At 40.0% G+C, this 25,041-nt stretch overlaps 1 protein-coding gene across 1 annotated transcript in view; it reads left to right on the plus strand.

Annotated features, from left to right (window-relative positions):
* LOC132597582 (uncharacterized) overlaps nucleotides 1-25,041 on the plus strand; it is an 85,270-nt gene that overhangs the window by 4,181 nt on the left and 56,048 nt on the right. Inside the window, exons 3-4 of the mRNA XM_060301536.1 lie at nucleotides 9,734-9,765; nucleotides 11,678-11,749. Of these exons, the coding sequence (XP_060157519.1) occupies nucleotides 9,734-9,765; nucleotides 11,678-11,749 (104 nt within the window). The remainder of the gene's footprint in view (nucleotides 1-9,733; nucleotides 9,766-11,677; nucleotides 11,750-25,041) is intronic.

Genomic DNA, 25,041 nt, shown 5'->3' on the forward strand with positions numbered 1-25,041 from the left:
ATATTTATACGTAACTGTGCTAGTAGAGGTTCTCAAGTCCAATCAACTTGTACTACTGCCCTCTAGGTATTCATTTCATCAATATCATAAGGTAAATGCCTATAGAATTGACTTAATCCATTTAAATAGGTTAATGATTTTTAAAGGAAACGTAATAGAAATATAACAACAGAACCTTTACCACTAAAGGCTGGGTCTGGAACAACCTACATAAATGTTCCTTGTTAAAATATTGAAAGATGTATTCAATAGAAATATTAACAAAAATGACAAATAATAAGGTTAGCAGAATGTTGAAATGTTCTATCTTTATCATTAAAGTGGCAGAAAATCATTTATTAGTAGGCACTGGGGGCAGAAGATGCCTGATTTTATATCTTTGTCATATTTGTACAGTTGTTTCAACAAGTAACAAAGACAAAATGGAAAAACAAGGAAGTTTGTGCCTGAGATCATGTTGATGTGAAACCAGGGATGGCCACCTTGTGCCAGGTGAGTTAAGTTTACCTGGCAGGTAGAACGCAGAGCTCCTGAGAAGCAAGGGTTGGAATTTTTCTACTGGGTGCCCCTTAGGTTCTGTGACTTGACTGATTGTGAGTCATGTTTTGGGAAAGACCTGATCACAGGAAAAGGGTGGGAATAGAGTGATTTGGGGAGCAGCTAACATCATTTATCACGGCTCACGGCCTGAATGAATTTTAAAGAAACAGGAACACAAATGCTTCTTATGGAATCAGAGAATGTGAGGGCTGGACAATTCCAGAAAATGAGGAACACCCGTCCCATTTTCCAGATGAGAAAACAGAGGCCCAGCAAGGTGAAATCCCTCACCCAAGTTGCACCCGTCTCTCCTCCCCACTACATGGTCCATGAAAGCAGGACTCTTCCTGTCGTGATCACTGCTGAACCCCAAAAAGGGCCAGGCATCTAGCATCTGCTCCAAAAATTTTGGTTGACTGTAGGAACAATGCTATTTCTTTCTTTCTCACTCTTATTCAGGATTGTGCCAAGAACTCCCCAGTTTTCAATGTAATTCGATAAATGTAAATATTAATTGAGTTTTGTTGTGATGAGGACTTAGGCTTTGAAGGTAACAGACTTGGTTCAGATCCTGGTTCTGCCACTCAATAGCTGTTTGGCTTTGGGAAAATTACTAAACCTCTCTGAGCTTATTTCCTCCTTTGTAAAGTGGGGATAAATGTATCTGAACCAGCAGAGCACCTGCATGAGAGATGGGGACTAAATATTGGTCTTTCTCACTCTACCACGCCATCTCTCTGTTCTTCCCAGAGAAGTTGTACAGAAGGATATAGTACTTTTTAAAAATAATTAATTAATTAATTTTTGGCTGCGTTGGGTCTTCGTTGCTATGCGCGGGCTTTCTCTAGTTGTGGCGAGTGGGGGCTACTGTTTGTTGCGGTGTGCGGGCTTCTCATTGCGGTGGCTTCTCTTGCTGTGCTTGTTGTGGAGCACTGGCTCTAGGCGTGCGGGCTTCAGTAGTTGTGGCCTGCAGGCTCAGTAGTTGTGGCGCATGGGCATAGCTGCTCTGCGGCATGTGGGAACTTCCCTGACCTGGGCTCGAACCCACGTCCCCTGCGTTGGCAGGCAGATTCTTAATCACTGCGCCACCAGGGAAGTCCAATATAGTACTTTATAAAGAGGAGTTTTAATTTATTTCAGATAGTGTACATGTTTCTTGTAGAAGAGATTATTCCACTATAGAAACATTAACACGCGATACCACTACAAATGCAGTATTCTATGGGCTATATCTTATCAGTAAAGTTTATAAGTAATTGGGCAAAGGCCAAAGCACTAGGTACTGGGGAGTAAGAAGACTGAAATCTGGGGTGCCCCCCACCCCAATTTCAAGAGCAGGATGTGTTTTTCAAATCCATATTTCATCTGGTCTTTGTTTCTCATCTATCCCCTGTGTCTGCCTTTCTCAAGAAGGCTCAGATCCTCCGCTTTCACATCCTCCCGGCTGGCTGTGCCCCAGCTCCCACCCTGGAACCTCGACATGCCTGGGTGTGCCTGCTCTCCCTGTGCCTCACCAGCTTTGCCAGGGAGCTGCTGTATCGTGCACTGCTAGCTGTACCCCAGAGTACCTAGACCCTTCTGGTACATGAAGTACACCCTCATCACCATGAGTGCACGCCCATCCCCTTACCTTATATCCTGCCTCTGAGCCAGGCCTGGGGGTGACTACAGTGTGCGTTCAGCTATGTGAGCTGCTGGGATCAAAGTGAAGTTCCCACCTTTGAAGTTGCAGGCTTGAGGGGCACACAGTGATTTAAAGTCGGGTCACCTGACTTAAATGGGGGGCTGATTGATTTAAAGCCAGGGCAGCTGACTTAAAGCCTGTGTTCCTCAGCTGCAGGACGAGACCAACTTTGGGGGTGCACGGGTTCGCTCCAAGCCAGCACTGCTGTTCAGGAAGAGCTTCCAGTAGCGCCTTAGTGCAGGGGGACTTGGTGCGTTGTCTTGCCGCTGCCCTTAGAGGGGGACCACCTGCTCTTCTGGAGGAGAATCAGGGAGGGGGAAGTGCAGAGTCCCGGCTGGAGTTGCGGCACCCCTTGTCTGATGGCAGGCAAGGAGGGGCGGGGCTGTGTGGTGTCCTGGGGCTGGACTCACCAGGTCGACTCAGCCTCTCAGCCTCCTAACCTCCCCACACACACCCCACAAGAGTTTCCAATAATATGTAATTGCGCCTTAGGTTCTCGGTCTTCAAACTCATACCCAGGCTCCCAGGTCCCTTGATTCAGCCAATTCCTCTGTGCTCTTTCTTCTATTAGATACAGTCCCAGAGGGAGGGGCTGGGGGATGGGACTGGAGGGACCCCGGCAGCACTGGCCTCAGCTGACTAAAGAGATCCGGAGCCTGCGCTCTCACATATGTGCGAGGACCCTTAAGGTGGAATCGAGGGGGCCAGTTAGAGGCAGTCCTTGTTGCCTCAAGTGAGTATGGATCACCGTCGGGTGGGGAGCACACTGACCCCTGGGAAGTACTGTTAGGAGCATGTGTTCCTCCCTCGGCTTCAAGGATGTGGGTGGACTTCAGGACTCCAGTTCCCCTCCAGGCCTCCAGGTCCGACTGCATCCCAGTGACCTTGCGGACCTGGCTTCCTGTCCCAGAACTTGCCAGGCTCCAGGAAGAATGCAGACTGCAGAGATGGTGCCTGAGGGCTCCCGCTTAAGAAGTGCTGTCCCTGGAGACCCAACAGTGGAGGGAGGAAGGGTGAAGGGAGTAGGGGGGTAGGGTAGGGAGGGGTGGCTGCCCTGGGAGTTGTTGAGAGAGAAATATCGCCTCCCACACCCCATGCCCCCTGCAACTGACCCATTTATACCATAGGATCTCAGGACCTTTTAGTCAGCGATGCCTCTGCTTCTTTACTCCTGTGTTCAAAACTATGCAAAACAAACTTTTCATCCTCTTGCTGCCTTGCCAGGACTTTTAGAGCACTGTTGTTTTGAAGCACTTGTTCCCTAAACTGCAGTTTGGAGCTGTCCCAGTTATTTAAAAGTGTTCTCCTTAAACTGAGACTAAATCCTACTCTTTTGGAAAAACGACCTTCACTTCAGAGATCGCCTTTTCTGCCCATTCCTTCCTTCCACTTCCCTCTTAAGAACCCCTGTGCTCAAAGAGCTTGGTGATTTATTTTCTGCTTGATGTCAAAAAGAAACCTTCCTCATGCACCGCAAAAAGCTTTCCTTGAACATAGGTGTTTCAAAACCATGACAGTGTTTTGCAGTTAGTATACACTGGGTAGACTGCCTAGCAATCCCTCCAAGAGCCAGAGGTGAGCGACACCTTTACTTATTTGATTGGATGCCCTTCAAGTTTAGGAAGGTCCCATTCTTATGCCCCAGCAGATAATACAGAGCCCTGGATGGCTGTGGCTGTGATTAGATAACTTCTGATGATTTTATTTCCCTTACTGAGCTGCTGCTTCTAGGTTAAATTCATTTTATTACCTGTCCTTTTTTTTGTTGCTGTTTGCAGTACACGGGCCTCTCACTGTTGTGGTCTCTCCCGTTGCGGAGCACAGACTCCGGACACGCAGGCTCAGCGGCCATGGCTCACGGGCCTAGCCACTCCATGGCATGTGGCATCATCCCAGACCGGGGCACGAACCCGTGGCCCCCGCATTGGCAGGCGGACTCTCAACCACTGCGCCACGAGGGAAGCCCTACCTGTCCATTTTTAAAGAAAGACTGACTAAGTCACTGTAATAGGTCAGGCGTCTGAGCTCAGGGTTGGTCAAAGGTACTCACAGGGAAGAAGGTGGATAAAAAGAGGTGGGTAAAATAGGAGGGTTGGCAAGTACAGCCAGGACAACCGTGTTCACCGTGCATATTAATAAAGGCCAGAATCTCCTCATTTATCTCTGGTCGGAAGTTCTGCTGGTTTCACAGGATCAAACTCAAATCATATTCAAACTAGGGGGCTTCCCTGGTGGTGCAGTGGTTGGGAATCCGCCTGCCTATGGAGGGGATGCGGGTTCATGCCCCGTTCCGGGAAGATCCCACGTGGCGCAGAGCGGCTGGGCCCGTGAGCCATGGCTGCTGAGCCTGCGCATCTGGAGCCTGTGCTCCGCAACGGGAGAGGCCACAACAGTGAGAGGCTCGCATACGGCAAAAAAAAAACCAAACAAACAAACAAAAAAACCCCACCAAACTAGGGGATTTCCCCTGAGCATAAAAGGAAGTATCCACCCCTTGCAGGAGTCGCTGGTGAGGAATAAAGAAGCAGATGTAGAGAACGGACTTGAGGACACAGAAAGGGGGAAGGGTAAGCTGGGATGAAGTGAGAGAGTGGCATAGACATGTATACACTACCAAAGGTGAAATAGATAGCTAGTGGGAAGCAGCTGCATATAGCACAGGGAGATCAGCTCAGTTCTTTGTGACCACCTAGAGGTGGGATAGGGAGGATGGGAGGGAGGCGCAAGAGGGCAGGGATATGGGGATGTATGTATACGAATAGCTGATTCACTTCGTTATACAGCAGAAGCTAACACAACATGGTAAAGCAATTATACTCCAATAAAGATGTTAACAACAACAAAACCCCCCAAAAAACTAAGTCAGTCAAGCCAACGGAGACATTGTATGTGTTTACAGTTAGAGAAATCCAGAAGAGAATTCTTTACTCTGTATGCAATGAATGGTCCATTTGAAAAGAAAAAAACTTTAAAATGTTGTTTTTTCCATTTATTGTTCAGAACATCATTTTTATACCTCTGCATTTTTTACTATTCAAAGCCAAGTCACGTGAGTTACAGGGAAGCAGCTGATTGATTTAAAGTTGGGTCATGTGCTTTAAAAACCAGTGGCAGTTGATTGATTTAAATCCCGGTCACATGACATGAGGAGGGGGTGCTAAAAACTGCTTTTTCATCTCTGGTTCAGAATATCATATTTACCTTGGTTTTTCTTATGATTTAGAAAACTTGAGCTGTCTCTCCTTGGAATCATCAGGAGAAAAATACAGTATTTCAGGTTCATTTTTGAAACCAGCTTCTCACGGTTAAGGTGTATTGACTAAAAGATCTTCCTTCAAGAGATTCCAAACCTCTGTAGGACACTTCATTGTAATTGGAGAAAAAAGAAGAATGAAATCAGGCCAGCAAGCTGCAGAGGGCAAGGCAGCCCCCAGGACTAGGGAAGGAGGAGGAGGAAGGGCTGAGGGTTGCCATTAGAGCAGACAGCCTCCAGAGGGCGCTGAAGCACCGGCAGAGCCCACCTGCACTCCCACTTTGGCACTCCAGGATCACAGTTGGGTTTGGAGATGGGGTTGTTGTAACCCCAAGGAGGTGAGCAGAGAGGAGGAGTTGATTACCAGTCTCCTCTGACTCTCTGGGCCAAATGGCCTGGCTTCACAGGGGGGACAGAATTTTGCTTTCAGCAACTGATGGGGCACTTCCAGGCTGGTGGGGTTGCCCAGCGGCCCGACAGCCTGACAGGCTGTCTGCGGTGTGACCGCCCGTTGTTCCTCCAGAATCTGTACATCAGGAGGTGCATGGCTGCGGGAGCCCATTCACCGCCCTCCCCCCAAGGGGGATGGCACGTTCCCTGGCTGTACCCTGTGATCACCAGGTACTTGAAATGAATGCAAGTTTTTTGACTTCAAGGAAGAGCTCACATAACCCCTTCTGCCTCATAATGTGTGGGATTTACTATAATGGAAGGACATTATAAAGAACAGGTAGAAAACTCACCTGTTGGTCTCCATGTAGGAGTTTATTTTGCATGAATCCCTCCTACATGAGTAGATAGCAGAGGTTTATTTTTGTTCCTGTGTGTGTAGTTGTGGCAGAGGATGTAGGTATGGTGATTTGAAGCCCTGAAAGAAATATTCTCAGAATTCTCAAACCTTCTCTTGATTGGAATCGAAAGAGACCTGGAAAAGGAGGAAAAGAAGAGGAGGGAGAACAAATGACTGTTTCTCAGTAAATTCACCTTCTTGGTTGATTGTTCTGTCTTCCTATTTCTTTTAACTTCTATGTATGTCTAATGGAATAATGTAGAAAGGCTGATTTTTATGCTTTAAAAGATTTTATATCACAAAGAAACTAGAAGTGGCTAACAGAACTTATTCAAATCAATGTTACATAGAGACTTTGATATTAAATTTGTATACTAAAATGGGTTAATCCAAATCTTCTCTTTCTTTTTGAGTGAATATTTGTAGCTAATAATTTATGCTAGATATACAAAATTGTGAGAATGGATACCATTTTTCATCACTTAAATGATTTCTTGTAAATGAATAGATCGTACACTTTAAATGCCAATGTTGTATCTTACATGTTTTTTAATTCCTTGATTTCCAAAACTTGTGTTTATTTAATTGATTTCTATCTAATAATCTCCTCTTTATTCTTTCTTACTTTATATTTTATTGATCTATAGTTAATTTACATTATTATATTAGTTTCAGAGGTACAACATAGTGATTCATAAATGTTGAAGTTGTTCTCCATTTATACTTATTATTAATGAGTGGCTCTATTCCCCATGCTATACAGTACATCGCTGTAGATTATTGATTTTATACATAGTGGATTCTTCCTCAGAATTTCCTACCACTGTTTTGCTCCTCCACCCTGTCTCTCCCTGTTGGTAACCACTAGTCTGTTCTTTAATCTGTGAGTCTGTTTTGTTGTTGTTGTTGTATTCAATTTTTTAGATGCCACGTGTGATAACCTACCAGGCTTGTTTTCTCTGCGGCTTATTTTACTAAGCATAATACCCTCCAAATCCATCCATGTTCTTGCAAATGCAAAATTTCATTTTTTGCTGAAGTCATCATAGAAAATCCTTTTTATCCCGTAACTTATTGATGACCACTTAGTTTCATTCTATATCTTGGCTATGGCAAATAACAGTTATGAACATTGGTGTGCAGTTATTATTTTGAAATAGTGTTTTTGTTTTCTTCTGATATACCCGAGTGAAATTGCTGGATATTACGGTAGTTCTATTTTTAGTTTTTTGTGGAACCCCCATTCTGCTTTCCACAGTAGCTGCACTACTTCACATTCACATCAAGAGTGTACAAGAGTTTCCCTTTCTCCACATCCTCACTAACCTTTGTTATTTGTGACCTTTTTGATGACAGCCATTCTGACAAGACTGAGGTGATATATCTCATTGTTTTGATTTGCATTTTATTGCCGATTAGCTATGTTTAGCATCTTTGTGAGTTCTGGCTGTATGTTTTCCTTGGAAAAATGTCTATTTAGGTCTTCTCATTTTTTTAAAAAAAGATTTTGGGTATTGTTCTGATATTGAGTTGTATGTGTTTCTGTAGTTTAGATATGAACCCTTGCTTGGTCATCTTTTTGGTGTTAACCTCTTATCATGTGCAAATATTGTCTCTCCTGCAGCAGGTTGTCTTTTCATTTTGTCTTTGGTTTCCTTTGCTGTGCAAAATCTTTTAAGTGTAATGAAGTCCCATTTGTTTATTTTTGCTTTTGTTTCATTTGCCTTAGTAGACTGAACCCAAAACTGTTGCTATCATTTATGTTGAAGAATGTTCTGTATTTTCCTTCAGGGGTTTTATGGTTTTCCATTTAGGTCTTTATTCAGTTTTGCGTTTATTTTATATATGGTGTGCTAAAATACTCTGATTTTATTCTTTTCCATGTAGCTGACCCGTTTTCCCAGTACCACTTATTGAAGAGACAGTTTTCCCTCCATATTGCCTGCTTTGTCATAAATCAATTAAATATAAGTGTGTGGGCTTCTTTCTGGGATCTCTATTCTATTCCAGTGATCTTTGTGTCTGTTTTTGCTCCTGTCCGATTCTCTTTGATTACTGTCGCTTTGCAGTATAATCTGAAGTCAAGGTGCGTGATGCCTCCAGCTGTTTTCTTTCTCAAGATTGTTTGGCTATTTGGGGTCTTTGTGTTTCTATACAAATTTTAAAATTACTTTTTCAAGTTCTGTGAAAATGCTTTGGTATTCTGATAGGGACTGCATTAAATCTGTAGATTGTCTTTGGTAGTGTGGTTACTTTAACAGTATTAATTCTTCCAGTCCATGCACCTGCTATATTTTCCCATCTTTTTCTGTTGCCTTCAACTTCTTTCACCAATGGCTGATAGATTTCTGAGTACATGTCTTTTACCTGCTTAGGTGTGTTTGTTCCTAAGTATCTTATTCTTTTTGGTGTGATTGCATATGGTATTGTTTTCTTAATTTTTTTCTTTCTGACAGCTTTGAGTTTTGTTTTTTCTTCTTTTTCTAATTCCTTCAGGTGTAATGTTAGGTTGTTTATTTGATATTTTTCTTGTTTCCTAAGAATAAGCTTGTATCACTATAACTTCCCCCTGTGAACTGTGTTGGCTGTGTCCCATGGATTTTGGATCATTGTGTGTTCATTTTCATTTGTCCTGGGTATTTTTAGAATCCCTCTTTAATTTCTTCAGTGTTCCTTTCTTCCCCTTTTATTCCCTTCATCTGTGATGTGAGGACTATCTTTAATATTACGTTTGGATTTCTTTCAGTTTTGTGTGTGTGTGTGTGTGATTATTTAAGTTGCTGAGCTCTTAATTTCACATGGACACTAACAACCCTGCACTGTTACTCTGCTCCCCCACAGTTACTGAATTTGACCTTATATTTTACATCTACTTGTTTTGTGTGTCCCTTAACTTCTTATTGTGAATATAGATGATTTTATTAATGTTTTCTTTCATCGTTCCTACTAGCTGTGTACATGGTTGATTTATTGCCTTTGTTGAATATTTGCCTTATCCAATGAGGTTTTTTCCTTTAGTAAGTTTCCTTTCCTAATTTTTATGTTTCAGTCGTGGCCTTTTTCACTGAGAAAAGCCCCTTTAAGATTTCCCATAAAGCTGGTTTGGCGTTGCTGAGCTTTTTTAGTTTTGCTTCTCTGTAAAACTTTAGATCTCACCATCAAATCTGAAGGAGAGCCTTTCTGGGTAGAGTATTTTGGGTTATAGACTTTTCCCTTTCATGACTTTAAATATACCATGCCACTCCCTTCTGGCATGCAGAGGTATCCTGAGAAGTCAGCTGATAACTTTATACAAGTTCCCATGTCTGTAACTTGTTGCTTTTCCTTTTCTCCTTTTAATATTGTCTTTTTATCTTTATTTCTTTGCCATTTTAATTACAGTGAGTCTTGGTGTGGTCCTCTTTGGGTTGATCCTGTTTTGGCCTTACTGTGTTTACTGCACATGGATGTCTGTTTTCTTTCCCAGGTTATGGAAGTTTTCAGCTCTTATGTCTTCAGGTATGTTCTACACTGCTTTCTCTTTCCTTTTTGCTTCTGGGACCAGTATAATGCCAATATTAGTACACTTGATGTTGTTTCACAAGTCTGTTCAACTTTCCTCATTTCATTTTAATCTATTGTTTTACCGTTCATCTTCAGTGATTGCCAGTACTCTGTCCTTCAGTTTTCTGATTCATTCCTCTGTATCATTTAGTCTACAGTAGTTTCCTTTTAGTGTAATTTCCATTTCATTTATTGTATTCCTCATGTCTGTTTTGTTTTTCTTTAATGGTCTAACTCTTTTTTAAAAAATTCTCACTTCTTGCTCTGGTCGTCCATTCTTCTCCCGAGTTCTTTGATCATCTTTATAGTTATTACCTTGAACTCTTTGTTGAGGAGATTGGGTATCTCCACTTCACTTAGATCTTCTGAGTTCTTATCTTGTTCCTTCATTTGGATCGTGTTTCTGTGTCACCTCATTTTTCTTAACTTGCTGTTTTTATTGCTATGTATGTAGTAGGTTCGTTACATTTCCTGACCTTGGAGAAGTAGCCTTTTGTAGGAGAGGTCCTATGTGTCCCAGCAGCCCACAGTCCCCTGGTCACTAGAACTATATGTTCTAGGTGTACCCCCTATGTGGGCTGCTTGGGCTCTTTTGTTGTGGTGGGCTACTACTGTGGGTGGTCTGGTAGGCTTGGCTGCCCCCAGAGTGCATGTTTGCCAGACTCTGCCTTGTATGGAGGCTGTCTGTGCTGCTTGGTGAGGCTAAATCTTAAGGCACAACTCTGGGGGACACCAAATCTAGTGCTGGTTCATTTATGGGTAGAGTTGCAGTCCAGGTGATATCAGGGCTAGTGCCCAGTCACTGGTCCTGGGGCTATGCTGGCTACTGGGAGGAAGACACAGGTCCTGAGCTCTGGCTGCAGGGCCCAGGAGTCGCAGAGTTGGTGTTGGATCACTGTCCCTGAGACAGCTATCTGCAGGGTCTGGGGTATCCCTAATCTTGTATTGGCATTCTGATGGGCAGGGTCAGGACCCAGCTGAGTCCATGGCTGCTTCTGGCCTCCAAGTGAGTGTTCTGGTCACACACCCTGCTGGACGGTGGTATTCCTGGAGCTGGTGTGTGCCTGTTGGTGTATGAGGCTGATCCCACTGCTAGAGCAGGTTTGCTGTTGGGTAGGTCCAAGCTCCATCCAGTCCCTGTTCAGTAATCACCTGCTGACGGTGAGGCTGATTCCAAGGACAGAGCAGTTAATCTGGTGATCCCGTGGAGCATGTTTTAGAAAGGGAGAGGGTAGAGATGGAAACACCAGTCAGAAGACAGTTATACCCATCCAGTGAAATGAGAGACTAAGCTGGAATCAATGGAAATAAGATAGTCAGCTATCGTCAAGAGTAGCTATTTTCGAATAAAAGTCAATATGATAGAAAGTGTAATCCTGAATTAACATTACATATTAAGGATAGGAGTAACTTCCTTTCAAGTTGTGTGAAAGGGTATCTTTTATTTCTTCTGGTAATGAATTGGCCTAGAAAAATAGAACTATACTGGGAAGTGTGGAATATTCCTTCTAATATTAGAAATTATAATGATATATAGAGATAAAAACTTTGAGCTCATAATCTAGAATTTGATAAGACCACAAAGGTTGGAATCTAATCAGTGCCTCTGCTCTCAGGAAAAGTTACCTCCAAAATCTATAAAGATCTATAGTTGTATATTTAATTTATGAAGATCCTGAAGGTGAGACTCTTAAGAGAGGTGAAAGCAGGGTTAGGGGCTCTGGAAGGTTCAAATAGTAATTCTAAAGTTTGGAGTTTAGACCAAAGCTTCTTATTTATTATTATCATTCTAACTTCTACTAGTTATTCCTACTAATTAGATATCTAATAGCTAATAGGGGCAATATTTTCCTTTTCCTTTTCCTAGAGATTTATCCTGCAATAAAATACCATCTATCGAAAGGCATACATGTGAACCACTACCTTTTTTGCAGTTTATGTAAGTTACAAATATAACTTCATTATATTTGGAATTTTTACAAAGCTTAATTTTTTATAAAATTAATTTGTTACTCATTTTGAAATATGAAAATTACTACTAAAATTTTGTAGCAAATCCTTTTTGTCTCTAGCAAAGATTAGTGTGAGAATTATTACACAGATCAGAGTGAATCATTGTAGAGCAGTGGTTCTCACCCAGGGTGATTTTTGTACACAGGTGACATTTGGTAGTGTCTGGAGATATTTTTGTTTGTCAGAACTGTATATGCTACTGGCATCTAGTGGACAGAGGCCAGAGATGCTACAAAACATCCAACACTGTACAGGAGAGCCTCCCACAGCGAAGAATTATCCAGCCCAAAATGTCAATAGTGCTGCCTTTCTAGAGAAATAAAAATCACTTAACACAAGTATTTAATAAGCATTTACTATTTTGTATCTAATGCACCACATATATAATCATGAAAGTATAAATCATGTCTTCCACAGTGAGATTTCTTTAGTGTATGGAGGGAGTAGTGATGTTATGTTTCATCATATATAAATTAGAATTATTGCCAAAGGATAAATGTTCTGAAAGAATATATTTTTTTCTTCTGCTTTTGCTTGTGTCTGTTTTTGTAGAAATCTTGGTTGTAATTTACTCACAGAACTGATCTTTGGAACGTTTCAGGCCCAGCATGGAATGCAGTTTTTACACAAGTTGTAAGTGAAATAGAAGATGAATAAATGTAAAAAACTGTGTGTAAAAACATCATGCAGTTATTGGTTAGCTCGGTGTAAGCCCAGTATGAACTCTGGAAAGTATGTCTTGAGAGCCATTTATTTTTTTTTCAAATGAGGAAACTAAGGAACAAAGAGGCCAAGAGACTTGTGTAACTCATATATATGGAACGCTCTGCTTTCCCTAGTACTGATCTTTGGCACAGGCAATACAAGGCAGCAAGCAAAAACACTCAAATTAGCATTGTCATGGAAACCCACTGATGCCTCTCCAGTATGCGAATGGTCCATGAAGTTCCACTTTTGAATTTAACTTTGATTCCTGCTCATGTGCAAAGTTCCTGACTGCTTAAAATGTATGCAATACAGAGATGCAAAGAACTAAGTTTAGCACCGAATTCTTCAGGGAGCAAAAGCTGTGGGAGCTTCCCCAACCATTATTAGCTCTTTTAAATGGTAAAGCAGAAAGAATTCCTGAACACCCACCACAGGGCTTGCCCAGCCAACCAGAACATTATTTTTCAAAAAGCATATATCTCTGAAGTGAATTATCTGTGGTCAATGGGAACCTTTGAGATATGGAAAAAGACGTTGTTTGTGTTCAGCTGTAGTGTGAAAAATATATAGAAAATACATTGCTGTAGCCTAATTCAATATACTTCCTTTGCTGACTACTCTTCAATAAGAAGTGTGGGTTGTACACCCCTTCAGCTCAAAAATTCTGTGACTTCTCATGACACAAGGAAATGATAGATGGTACGTTCAGTGGCCCGAAGGTGATTTCAGACTCAAGGTAAAAATGAGCTCTTCTACACCTGGCTTTGGAAAAGACTCTCTTACCTGTCTTGTGGTTCAGAAATCCAGTTTCACACAGTTCACACATTTTGGGTTAATGAAGGTGTTGAGGCTGTGTCTGGAGCTGGATTAGCAATTCCTGCAGATGCCTATCTTTAGCGGCCTCCTTCCTTTCCCTTGTTAGTTTGCTGATGCCTACCTTGGGGAGAGAGCACCAAGGGTCAGTTTTTCTTTTCCAGCACACCGGAGAGCAGGCTGATGAGGTCCCTTCACCAGGAGGTTTTAGTAGCATCAATACAACGTCTTAAAACTCACCACCTTTCCTAAACATCCTATAACAGCAAGAGTTCCTTATAAGAATCAGAGTTTCACTATAGTTATGTAGGCAACACGGGAAAATACATGTGGTAATAAATAAATAAATAAATCACAGTTTAAAAATTAATGAATTCATTCAAAAACATTCACTGAGTACCTGGCCACTGTGTGTCAGCACTGTACTAAGTTACAGTTACAGCTGGGGTTACAAAGACGCATAGGGCAAGGACTTTGTCCCCAAGAAATTTTCATACTGGAAGGAGAAAGTTGGATGTTGATGGGAAAACATATATGAGAGCTATTCGAGCATCTATGCAGCAGGGTAACAAGGTGAGGGACGGGGGTGATGAAGTAGAAAATGAGTGGTAGGTTAGAAAAGATTTGTAATGGAAGAGGCACCAAGTTGTTCCTTTTGAATTTGTGTTCCTCTTAAGTGACAGAAAAAGGTAGTGAAAGAATCAGATCTATCTGCTGTTGTAAATAAATTAGTACTGCTAAAACTTGTTCACAGTTACTTTCAAAAGATTGTCACAGGGCTTCTCTGGTGGCGCAGTGTTTGGCAGTCCGCCTTCCGACGTAGGGGACACGGGTTCGTGCCCCGTTCCGGGAAGATCCCACATGCCACTGAGCGGCTAGGCCCGTGAGCCATGGCCGCTGAGCCTGTATGTCCGGAGCCTGTACTCCGCAATGGTAGAGGCCTCAACAGTGAGAGGCCCACGTACAGAAAAAAAAAAAAAAAAAAAAAAAAGATTGTCACAGTATAGTAAGTCTTTGTTTTGGGCTAAGTCTTTCTAATAGACACAGCTAATTTGCTTCAGGAAACATTTGCCATGGTGAGACATAACCTTTATTGCATCTCTTTCCAAAGGCTAGCCACCAAGGGAACATGCCACCCTCGAGTTAAGTCATTTTATTACCTATAATGACATATTACTGGGGTGTTTATAAGTTTCCTGCATTAAGTAAGTTTGGAAAAGGGCCCCAGCTTAGGTGGATTTATCATGAATTCAATGCAGCTTAGGCTTCAGGGGTCCTCACTTGCAGAGGTCCCTTCCAAGGTCTTGAGAGGGGTCCTAGCGATTTTTGTATTCATAATTTTGCATGTTTTTATTACACAGGATTTTCCAAAGTAGATGAGCTTCAGGCCCCACAATACCTTGATTCATCACCGGGTGGCAGCTAATTATAAGTCAGTAGGTTTCTTGAATGAAGCCTCTATGTTATTGACAAACATCAGGTGAAGTAGTTAGCAGTGTAGTAGTCTATTTTATATGGGAAATCAACCTCAAAAATGAGCCAAGAGCTTATTAATAAAGTACCACTTTTTGAATGTTGGTAGTAATCATATCTCTTTCACATAAAATCAGGAATGAAATATATTATGGAAAACCAGCAATGGTTGACAATCCTAAATGTTAAGTATACTTTTTTTCTGACTTTAAAGTGTTTCTCCTTCATTCACCTATGAAGGTCCAGACTGATGGCTTATTTTTAAAAATTCTTTTAGTCATTTCATTGATTCTAACAATACAAGCTCCATGATTTTAGAAACTGTAGGACTCCACAATGTAGAAAGGCTATATAACTTAACCAGACAGAGCACATTCACATGCTTCCTTCTCTGTGGTACATTAATATGGTACCAAGGGCTTCCCTGGTGGTGCAGTGGTTGAGAGTCCGCCTGCCGATGCGGGGGACGCAGGTTTGTGCCCCGGTCCGGGAGGATCCCTCATGCCGCGGAGAGGCCGGTCCCGTGGGCCATGGCCACTGGGCCTGCGCGTCCGGAGCCTGTGCTCTGCAGCGGGAGAGGCCACAACAGTGAGAGGACCGCGTACCGCAAAAAAAAAAAAAAAAAGTAATAATAGTATGGTACCAAGGACATAAGCACTAAGAGAGAATAAGGGGCAAATCAAAGCCTTATCCCTATTGAATTATTTACCTCATTGTTGAGAATATCAGTAAGGGAGGTGTGGCCACACTATGAAGGCAAATTGAGCTGCGGTCACAGAGTTGCCCTAACGCTCCCCTAGTCAGCTAGCGTTGGTTTCCTTTTGATAGCTATGTACACACAAAAGTTTACACACTTCAGTGTGCTGTCATCACTTTTTGCTATGTACTAGAATCCTGGCAGCTTCTCAGATTTAGAAAAGCATTAATGCTAAAAAGAAAAATAACTTGGGTCTGCCCTTTGGGGTGATTCAGGGTGGCTGTTTTATTTGTAATAGTTCAAAATTTTGAGATTGTCACACCTAGCAACTACTATGCTTTTCTTCTCCCAACTGCCTCTTATTCTTCTCAACTGTAGCATTTTCTCCCATTCTGTATGTTTTTTCAGTTGCTTGATAGTGTCCTTTGAAGGCCAAACTTTTTAATTTTTACAAAATACAACTCATCTGTTTTTCCTTTGGTTGTTGGTACTTCTGGAATCATATCTAAGAAATTATTGTCTAATGCAAGGTCATAAATATTTACTCCTGTGTTTTCTTCTAAGAGTTTTATAGCCTTAGCTCTTACATTTGGATATTTGATCCATTGGGAGTTCATTTTCATATATGGTGTGAAGTGTAGGAGTCCAGCTTCATTATTTTGTGTGTGGATGTACAGTTGTTCCAGTATCGTTTGGAAAGACTGTTCTTTCCACATTGAATTGTTTTGGCACGCTTGTTGAAAATCAATAGACCATATATATGAGGGTTCATTTCCATACTGTCAGTTCTGTTCCATTGATATACATGTCTGTTCTTGATATACATGTCTGTTCTGTTCCATTGATATACATGTCTGTTCCAGTACCACACTGTGATTGCAGTAGCTTTGAACTGAGTATTGAAACCAAGATGTGTGAGTCCCCCACTTTGTTCTTTACCAACATTGTTTTGGTTATTCTGTTTCCTTGAATTGCCATATGAATTTTAGAATTAGCTTGGCAATTTCTGGAAAGAAATCAGCTGGGATTTTGATAGGAATTGCAATGGAACCATAAGTCGATTAGGGAATTAGTGACATTTTAATAAGATTAGCTTCCAGTCCATGAATCCAGCATGTCTTTATATTTATTTAGATCTTCTTCAATTTCTTTCAACAGTTTTGTACTTTTCAGTGTGAATTTTGCACTTACTTGGTTAAATTTTTCCCTAAGTATTTTATTTCTTTTGATGCTGTTACACATGGAATTGTTTTCTTATTTTCATTTTTGGATTACTCATTGCTGGTGTGTAGAAATAATATTGATCTTATATCCTACACCCTTGATGAATTCTTTTATTAATGCTAACAGTTATTTTCCTAGATTCCCAGGAATATGTCTTGTGGTCTTCCAGTTTCCCAGGAATATATTGGCACATTTCAAAGTCTCTGTGGACATCTCATTCCTCAGCTTTTCTTTTTAAGCTTTTCGATTGGGCTGTTTATTGCCCCAAACTGTTATCCATTGCCTCATGCAACCGCCATGTTAAAATATTTGCTTGAAAATGTTTTCCAGAAATGCAACCTGAAGAACGGCTTTTCTCACTAGACAGCTCTCAGTCAGGTCAAAGGCAAGCCTTTCAAGTGATGTCTTCCAGGGGACCACCAGACATGTAAAACAATGACAGTTCTTTGGGAATGAGGCTTTGAAGGCCCTCCCAGTCCATGCTGCTCCTTCTGGTACCAGGGATGTGGGCTGTTTTTCAAGGCTACCACTGGCATGGAGAGCAAAGGTCAAGGACAAGTTCAAGCAACAAAGATCTCATTGTTCTTACAGAAATTAGTTTGTTTTCCTTGAATAAATTGCTCCCCAGTGTGCAGTAATCCTGTTGGTTAAATTTCCAGAGTTCAGAAGAAGTTGATTCTGACCATTTTTGCCAGTTTTGTTGTTGTTGTTACTGGTATTGTTGCTTCTATGGAGGGATGCATTTTCAGATGTCCTTCCTCCATCATTTTTACTGATTTTCCTGCAATATTTTTTAAAATCTCTAAAGTCACAATGACCATAGGCTAATTAAATATTTGTCATGGGAGATGATTAAGAAAAAAATAAATAAAAAGATAAATACTAAATAAAAAGAGAAATTATAATTCTCATAGAGTCTTTCCCAGATGGGTAGATGAAGATTGAAAAGGTATTTCTATATTTAGTGCTCTGAAAATTAAGTTAGATTAACAGATGTTTAACACACCCCCACTTTTTTTTTCATTCAGGTTAAACACAGGCTTTACAGTCAGAACTGAGTTCAAATTCCAGCTCTGCTTCTTACTAGCTTGATGACTTAGGACAAGTTATGTAACTTCTCTGTGCCTCAGTTTCCTCATTTGTACAATGGGGTAATATATCTATCACATAAGGTTACCGTGAGGATTGACTGTTAAATGCTGATCACAGATGCCTGGCAACCCAAAAGATGTTAGTTTTGATAATTATCTTTATAATATTCTTAAAAAATACGCTAATAATTCTTGAGTAGAGTTAACCTAAAGTTAGATATTCTTTTCTTTCTTCCTGTTTCTTTTGGTCTTTTTTCCCCTATTTGTTTTAAAGAACTAAGAAAAAAAAAAGAAAGAAAGAAATAAAATCTATTCCAGCATTTTGGAATAAAATTTTGTTCCCCAAAATTTATTTGTTTATTTTATTGATATATAAACAAAATGTTATTTATTTATTCAGCAAATCTTTATTAAATACCTAGTAAATATTAGGCACTGTGTCAGGCACAGGAATAATAATGTGTGGTCCCTGCTCTCAAGCTGCTGACAATCTAGGGGACGGACAAGTAAACAGGTGATTACATACACAGTAACAAAGGCTATGATAGAAGAATACACATGGTACTATGTGATGGGAGTATGGCTTTCACCAGTTCCTCTTGGATTTATCTCTCCTTCTTTGGCTCCAGAACCAAGGAATTAGCCCTATTTTTGTCTTTGTGTAGTTTAAATCATGAAATTTTAAAAAATTTGTAGAGATAAAAGAAAAACACCTTGAATTATGGAGGACACTAGAAATTGTACTTTTTTACAGAGCAAGGGCTTCCTACCAGCATAGTCACTTCTTGGGTTTTTAACCTGAAAAGTTCTTTGGCATATTTTTTCTTTGCTAGCTACTTTTTTTCTATTTTTTTGTCTGTTTTTCTTCTCCACTTTATCATTTAGAGACCTGGGTAGTTCCCAATGAAAGAGTGTTTTACAGATTCTTAGAGTGATTTATGGGTAAAGACAGAAAATGATTTTTTTTTTTTTTTTTTTTGCGGTATACGGGCCTCTCACTGCTGTGGCCTCTCCCGTTGCGAAGCACAGGAGCCGGACACGCAGGCTCAGCGGCCATGGCTTACGGGCCCAGCCGCTCCGCGGCATGTGGGATCTTCCCGGACCGGGGCATAAACCTGCGTCTTCTGCATCGGCAGGCGGACTCTCAACTACTGCACCACCAGGGAAGCCCAATGATTTTTTTTTAACCTTCAAGTTCCATACCAAAAAAAATGAATATAAGCTTTCATGGAAGTAATTGAAAATGCAGATCATTTTAATTCCATTCCATTTTTCAGAATTCTCAATCGTAATCCTTTGACAACAGTTAAAGATTCTTATCTTTTTAAATTGCCAGCATTAAAATATTTGTAAGTATTGCAACAGTTTCATGGCTCATGAGATAATTTCTCCTCTTTTTGCTTTCGTCAAAGATTGAGTACTTTGGCTGAAAAGTCATAATTTAGATTTTAACTGGGTTACTGAAAATAAGACTTACTGGCAAACAAAGGGTTAAGAAAGAATATATATGGGTAAGACAGGCAGCAGAGAATGAGAACAGTGTTGAAGAACACATATAGTTATGAAGATGTAGATGCATGTAGGAATATTATTTATCCCAGAGAGCAAAAAGGAATAAGGGATATGTTATTTTTTAAAAAAGAGTGATCAAAGAGGTAGATGCAATTGAAAATGAAAAGTTAGGATAATAAAAAATGATTGTGCTGTTCAGCACCATGGTCATTAATTTGATGATGCAAATTTAAATTTCTTCAATAAGAGCTTTTTGGAATTATCATCTATGGCAAGTAAGAAGCCAGAATTGAAGTAATCACATGTTAAGTATCTTTTTATGTTTAGAATTTTTGTCTTTGGGTTTTATATCATGCATGTTTGGGCTTCTCCTTCAGAGACATGGGAACAACACAAGTGTCACAACTATTGAAAGCATCCTCATGATGACCCTTGAATTGGAAAAACTGTAAATTGATTTTTCTTACATTTATTTTCACTCAATTGTTTTTTTTTAGTTTTCTTTTATTATTTTCTTAAGTCAGGTTTATTTATGTATAATTTTCATTTCACAGAATTCACTATTTATAAATATACATTGTGATGTGTTTTTACAAATGTATAATTCTGTAGGCACCACCACATTTGAGGTCAAGAAAACTTCTGAACTCCCAAAAGACCCCTCATGTCCCTTTGTAGTCTATCCCATCTCCCACTACCAGCCCCTGGCAACCAACAATCTGATTTTTGTCCGTATAATGTTGCCTTTTCCAGAATATCTTATAACTGAAATCATGTGGTATGTAGCCTTTTGTTTTTGGCTTCTTTCACTTACCAGGTTCTTTGGAGATTCATCTGTTTTGTTCCACCTGTCAGTAGTTCATTCCTTTTTATTGCTGAGCAGTATTCTAGTTGTGTGGATACACAATTTGTTTACACATTCATCATTTGATAAACATTCGAGTTTTTTCTATTTCTTTGGCTATTATGAACAAAGCCTCTGAAAACACTCACATGTGTGTGTGAACATATGTTTTGTGCCAGCATAAGTTTTCATTTCTTTGGGGTAAAATATCTAAGGGTGGGATTGCTTCATCATATGCTAAGTGCATATTTAACTTTTTTTTTTTTTTTTTTTTTGGTGGGGGGTACGCGGGCTTCTCACCACTGTGGGCTCTCCCGTTGCAGAGCACAGGCTCCAGATGCTCAGGTTCAGCAGCCATGGCTCACGGGCCCAGCCGCTCCGCGGCATGTGGGATCTTCCCGGACCAGGGCACGAACCCGTGGCCCCTGCATCGGCAGGCGGACTCTCAACCCCTGTGCCACCAGGGAAGCCCCCATATTTAACTTTTTAAGAAACTGCTAAACTGTTTTCTAAAGTGCCTGTGCCAATTTGGTTTCCCACTAGCAGTCTATGAGAGTTGCAGTTTGTTTCTCCATGTCGTCACCTGATCATTATATTTGTTTTTTTAAAAAAATTCAGCCTTTCTAGTAGGTGTGTAGTTCCATCTCGGGCTAGGCCCGTTAGCCATGGCTGTTGAGCCTGCGTGTCCGGAGCCTGTGCTCCGCAATGGGGACAGGCCACAACAGTGAGAGGCCTGCGTACCGCAAAAAAAAAAAGAATAAAGCTACTAAAGAAATTGGATGTGCAGTTTAAAACCTTCCAACAAAGAAAGCTTCAAGTCCAGGTGGCTTTACTGATAAATTCTACCGAACATTTAAGGAATGAAATAATGTCAATTCTACACAAACCCTACCAGAAAGTTGAAGAGAAGGGAATATTTCCCAACTTATTTATAAGGCCAACTTTCACCGTATCAAGATTAGACAATGACATTACAAGAAAACTATAGACCAATATCTCTCATGAACACAGAGGCAAAAATTCTTAACAAAACTTTAGCATATCAAATCCAGTATTATATAGAAAGATGATACATCATGACCAATTGGGTTTATCTCAAGAATGAAAGGTTGGTTTAATATTTGAAAATCAATTTACCCAACTTAGTACAATAAAAAAGAAAAATCAGGACATCTGTGGTGGGGCAGTGGTTAAGAATCCACCTCCCACTGCAGGGGACATGGGTTTCAGCCCTGGTCCGGGAAGATCCCACATGCCACGGAGCAACTAAGCCCATGCACCACTACTAATGAACCTGCGCTCTAGAGCCTGTGAGCCACAACTACTGAGCCCATGTGCCACAACTAGTGAAGCCCATTCACCTGGAGTCCGTGCCCTGCAACAAGAGAAGCCACCGCAATGAGAAGCCTGCATACTGCAATGAAGAGTAGTCCCTGCTCGACACAACTAGAGAAAGCCTGCATGCAACAATGAAGACCCAAAGCAGCCAAAAATAAATAAATTAAAAAAAGAAAAGAAGGGAAAAATGACATAATCATTGCACTAGATGCAGGAAGAGAATGAAAGAATCTAACATCCATTCCTGATTAAAGAAAAAAACAGCCCTCAGTAGATTAGAAATGGAAGGAGACTTCCTCAACTTGATAAATGACTTCTACAAAAAACCTAACATCATATTTAATGCTGAAGGACAAAGTACTTTCTCTCCAGGATCAGGACAAAAGCAAGGATGTCTGCTCTCATTACTTCTATTTGACATTGCAGTGAAGGTTCTAGCCAGTGCAATAGGGCAACAAAAAGAAAAGAGATATTCAGAATGGAAAGGAAGAAGTAAAACTATCTTTGCAGATAACATGATTATGTAGAAAACCTGATAGAATATACAAAATTGCTACTGGAACTCATAAATGAGTTTATCAAGTTTGCAGGGTACAAGATCAACATACGAAAAGATTAATTTATCTCAACAAACTATCAGAGAGCAAAGTTTTAAAATACTACTTATAACAGAATCAAACATATAAAATACTTAGAATAAATCTGACAAAAGATGTAAGACTTGCACACTGAAAACTGTAAAATATTGCTGGGGGAAATTAAGGAAGACCTAAATAAATGGAGAGATATAATGTATTCATGGATCTGAAGATTCAAAATTGATAAGATATCAATTCTCCCCAAATTGATTTATAGATCAAAATCCCAGTAGGCTTTTCTATAGAAATTGACAAGCTAATTCTAAATTTTATATGGAAATAAAATTTAGAATAACTAAAACAACGTTGAAAAAGAACAAAGTTGAAGAACTAACAGTAACTGATTTCAAGGCTTATGAAGCTACACTTTGAAGACATTGTGATAGTAGTGTAAAGATAGACAAAAAGATCAAAGGAACAGAAGAGAAAGTTCAGAAGTAGAGAGATGTGGACAACTGACTTTCAGGTTCAAAGGCATTTGAGAGGAGAAACGATAGTGTTTTCAACAAATGATGCTGGAAGAATTGAATATCCAGGTACAAAAAAAAAAAAAAAACTTCCATCCAAACCATATACAGAAATGAACTCAAATTGGTTTGAAGATCTAAATGTAAAACATAAAACTATAAAACCTCTAGAGCAAAACAGGTGAAAAATTTTATGACCTTGAGTTAGGCAAGATTTCTTACATACAACACCAAAAGCATAATCCATAAAAGAAGAAAATAGATAAATTAGCTACCATCAAAATTAAGAATTTCTGCCCTGCAAAAGACACTACTGAGAGAATGAAAAGATGAGTCCCAGAATGGGAGAAAATACTTAGCAACTTACATATTGGATAAAGGACTAATTTCAAGAATATATAAAGAACTCTCAAAACTCCAGAAAAATATAGATAAAAAATTCAAAGATATACATATGGAAAATAAGCATAGGAAAAGATGTTTGACAAGATTAATCATTAGGGATGCTAGAGCAAGAAAAAATTACACACGTATTAAACTATCTAAAATTAAAAATACTGAGCATAGCAAGTGTTGGCCGCAACGTGAAGAAGATGCAACTCTCATATACTGCTGGTAGAGATGTAAAATGATCAAACCACTATGGAAAATAGGTATTTTTTAAAAACTTAAACATACACTTACCAATGATCCAGCCATTCTACTTGCAGATATTTACCCAAGAGAAATGGAAGTATACATCCATATAAAGACTTGTACACAAATATTCATAGCAACTTTATCTGTAATAGACAAAGACTGAAACACTCACATGTCCATCAATGGTGAATAGATAAATTGGGGTACATCCATATAATGGAATACTATTCAGCAATAAACAGAAATGAATTACTGATATATACAACAATATGGATGAAGATTAAAATAATCATGCTGAGCTTAGAAGCCAGTTAGAAAAAAGTATACACTGCATGATTCCATTTACATAAAATTCTAGAAAATGCAAACAAAGCAGATCAATGGTTGCATGGCGATTGGAAAGGGCAAGGAACGATCGGAAGCAATAATTACGAAGAAACGTTAAGAAGCTTTCTGAGGTGATGGACATTTTGATTTTGGTGATGTCTTCATGGTGTGTATGTATGTGTGTGTGTGAACACAGATTACTGTATGTCAATTATACCTCAAAAAGCTGTTAAAAGAAATGATATTATATGAGAGAGACAATTGGGGAAATTTGAATAGCAACTCTTTATTAGGTAATATTATTGTGCAGGAATTTAATTTCTTCAATACTGTGTGTTAACAGTATTGTAGTTACATAGGGAAATAATTTTTTTTTTTTTTTTTTTTTTGCGGTACGTGGGCCTCACACTGTTGTGGCCTCTCCCGTTGCGAAGCACAGGCTCCAGACGCGCAGGCTCAAGGGCCATGGCTCATGGACCTAGCCACTCCGCGACACGTGGGATCTTCACAGACCGGGGCATGAACCTGTGTCCCCTGCATCGGCAGGCGGACTCTCAAACACTGCGCCACCAGGGAAGCCCTAATATCTATATTCTTGAAAAGCTTTAGTAGTGCTTGCATTTCAAGGAATTTGTCCATTTCATCTTGAATTTATTGGCGTATTCTATATATTCTCTTATTATGCTTTTAATATCTATAGTATTTTTTTGTTTTCCATTTTATTTATTTCTACTTTGATCTTTATTGTGTTCTTTCTTCTCTTACTCTGTGATTAATTTGCTCTCGTTTTCCCAGATTGAGGTGGAACTTGAGGAAGCTGAGTACAGCGTTAGCAATATCCCACATGTTGACATGTTATGTTTTCACTTTCAGTGAATTCAAAATAGTTTCTGATTTCCCTTTTGATTTCTTCTTTGACCACAAAGTTACTCAGAAGTGTGTTGTTTAGTTTCCAAATATTTGGAGCTTTTACAGATTTGTTAATTTCTAATTTATTACTATTGTGTTCAGAGACATATATTGAATGACTAAAATCCTTTAAAAATTTTTTAAAGTATTTTTCTAATTTATTTTTTTGCAGCATTGGGTCTTTGTTGCTTCGCCTGGGCTTTCTCCAGTTGTGGCGAGCAGGGCCTAGTCTTCATTGCGGTGCACCGGCTTCTCACTGGACGTCTTCTCTTGTTGCAGAGCCCAGGCTCTAGGTGCATGGACTTCAGTAGTTGTGGCACACAGGCTCTAGAGTGCATGCTCAGTAGTTGTGACGTACAGGCTTAGTTGCTCTGCGGCATGTGGGATCTTCCCGGAACAGGGATCAAACCCGTGTCCCCCGCATTGGCAGGCAGATTTTTGAACACTGGACAACCAGGGAAGTCCCTATTCCCGTATTCTTAATCTTTTGTGTAGATCCATATTCCAATCTGGTGTCATTTTCCTTCTGCCTGAAAAT

Source organism: Globicephala melas, chromosome 7 (genome assembly GCF_963455315.2).
Source record: "Globicephala melas chromosome 7, mGloMel1.2, whole genome shotgun sequence".
Lineage (NCBI taxonomy): Eukaryota > Metazoa > Chordata > Mammalia > Artiodactyla > Delphinidae > Globicephala > Globicephala melas.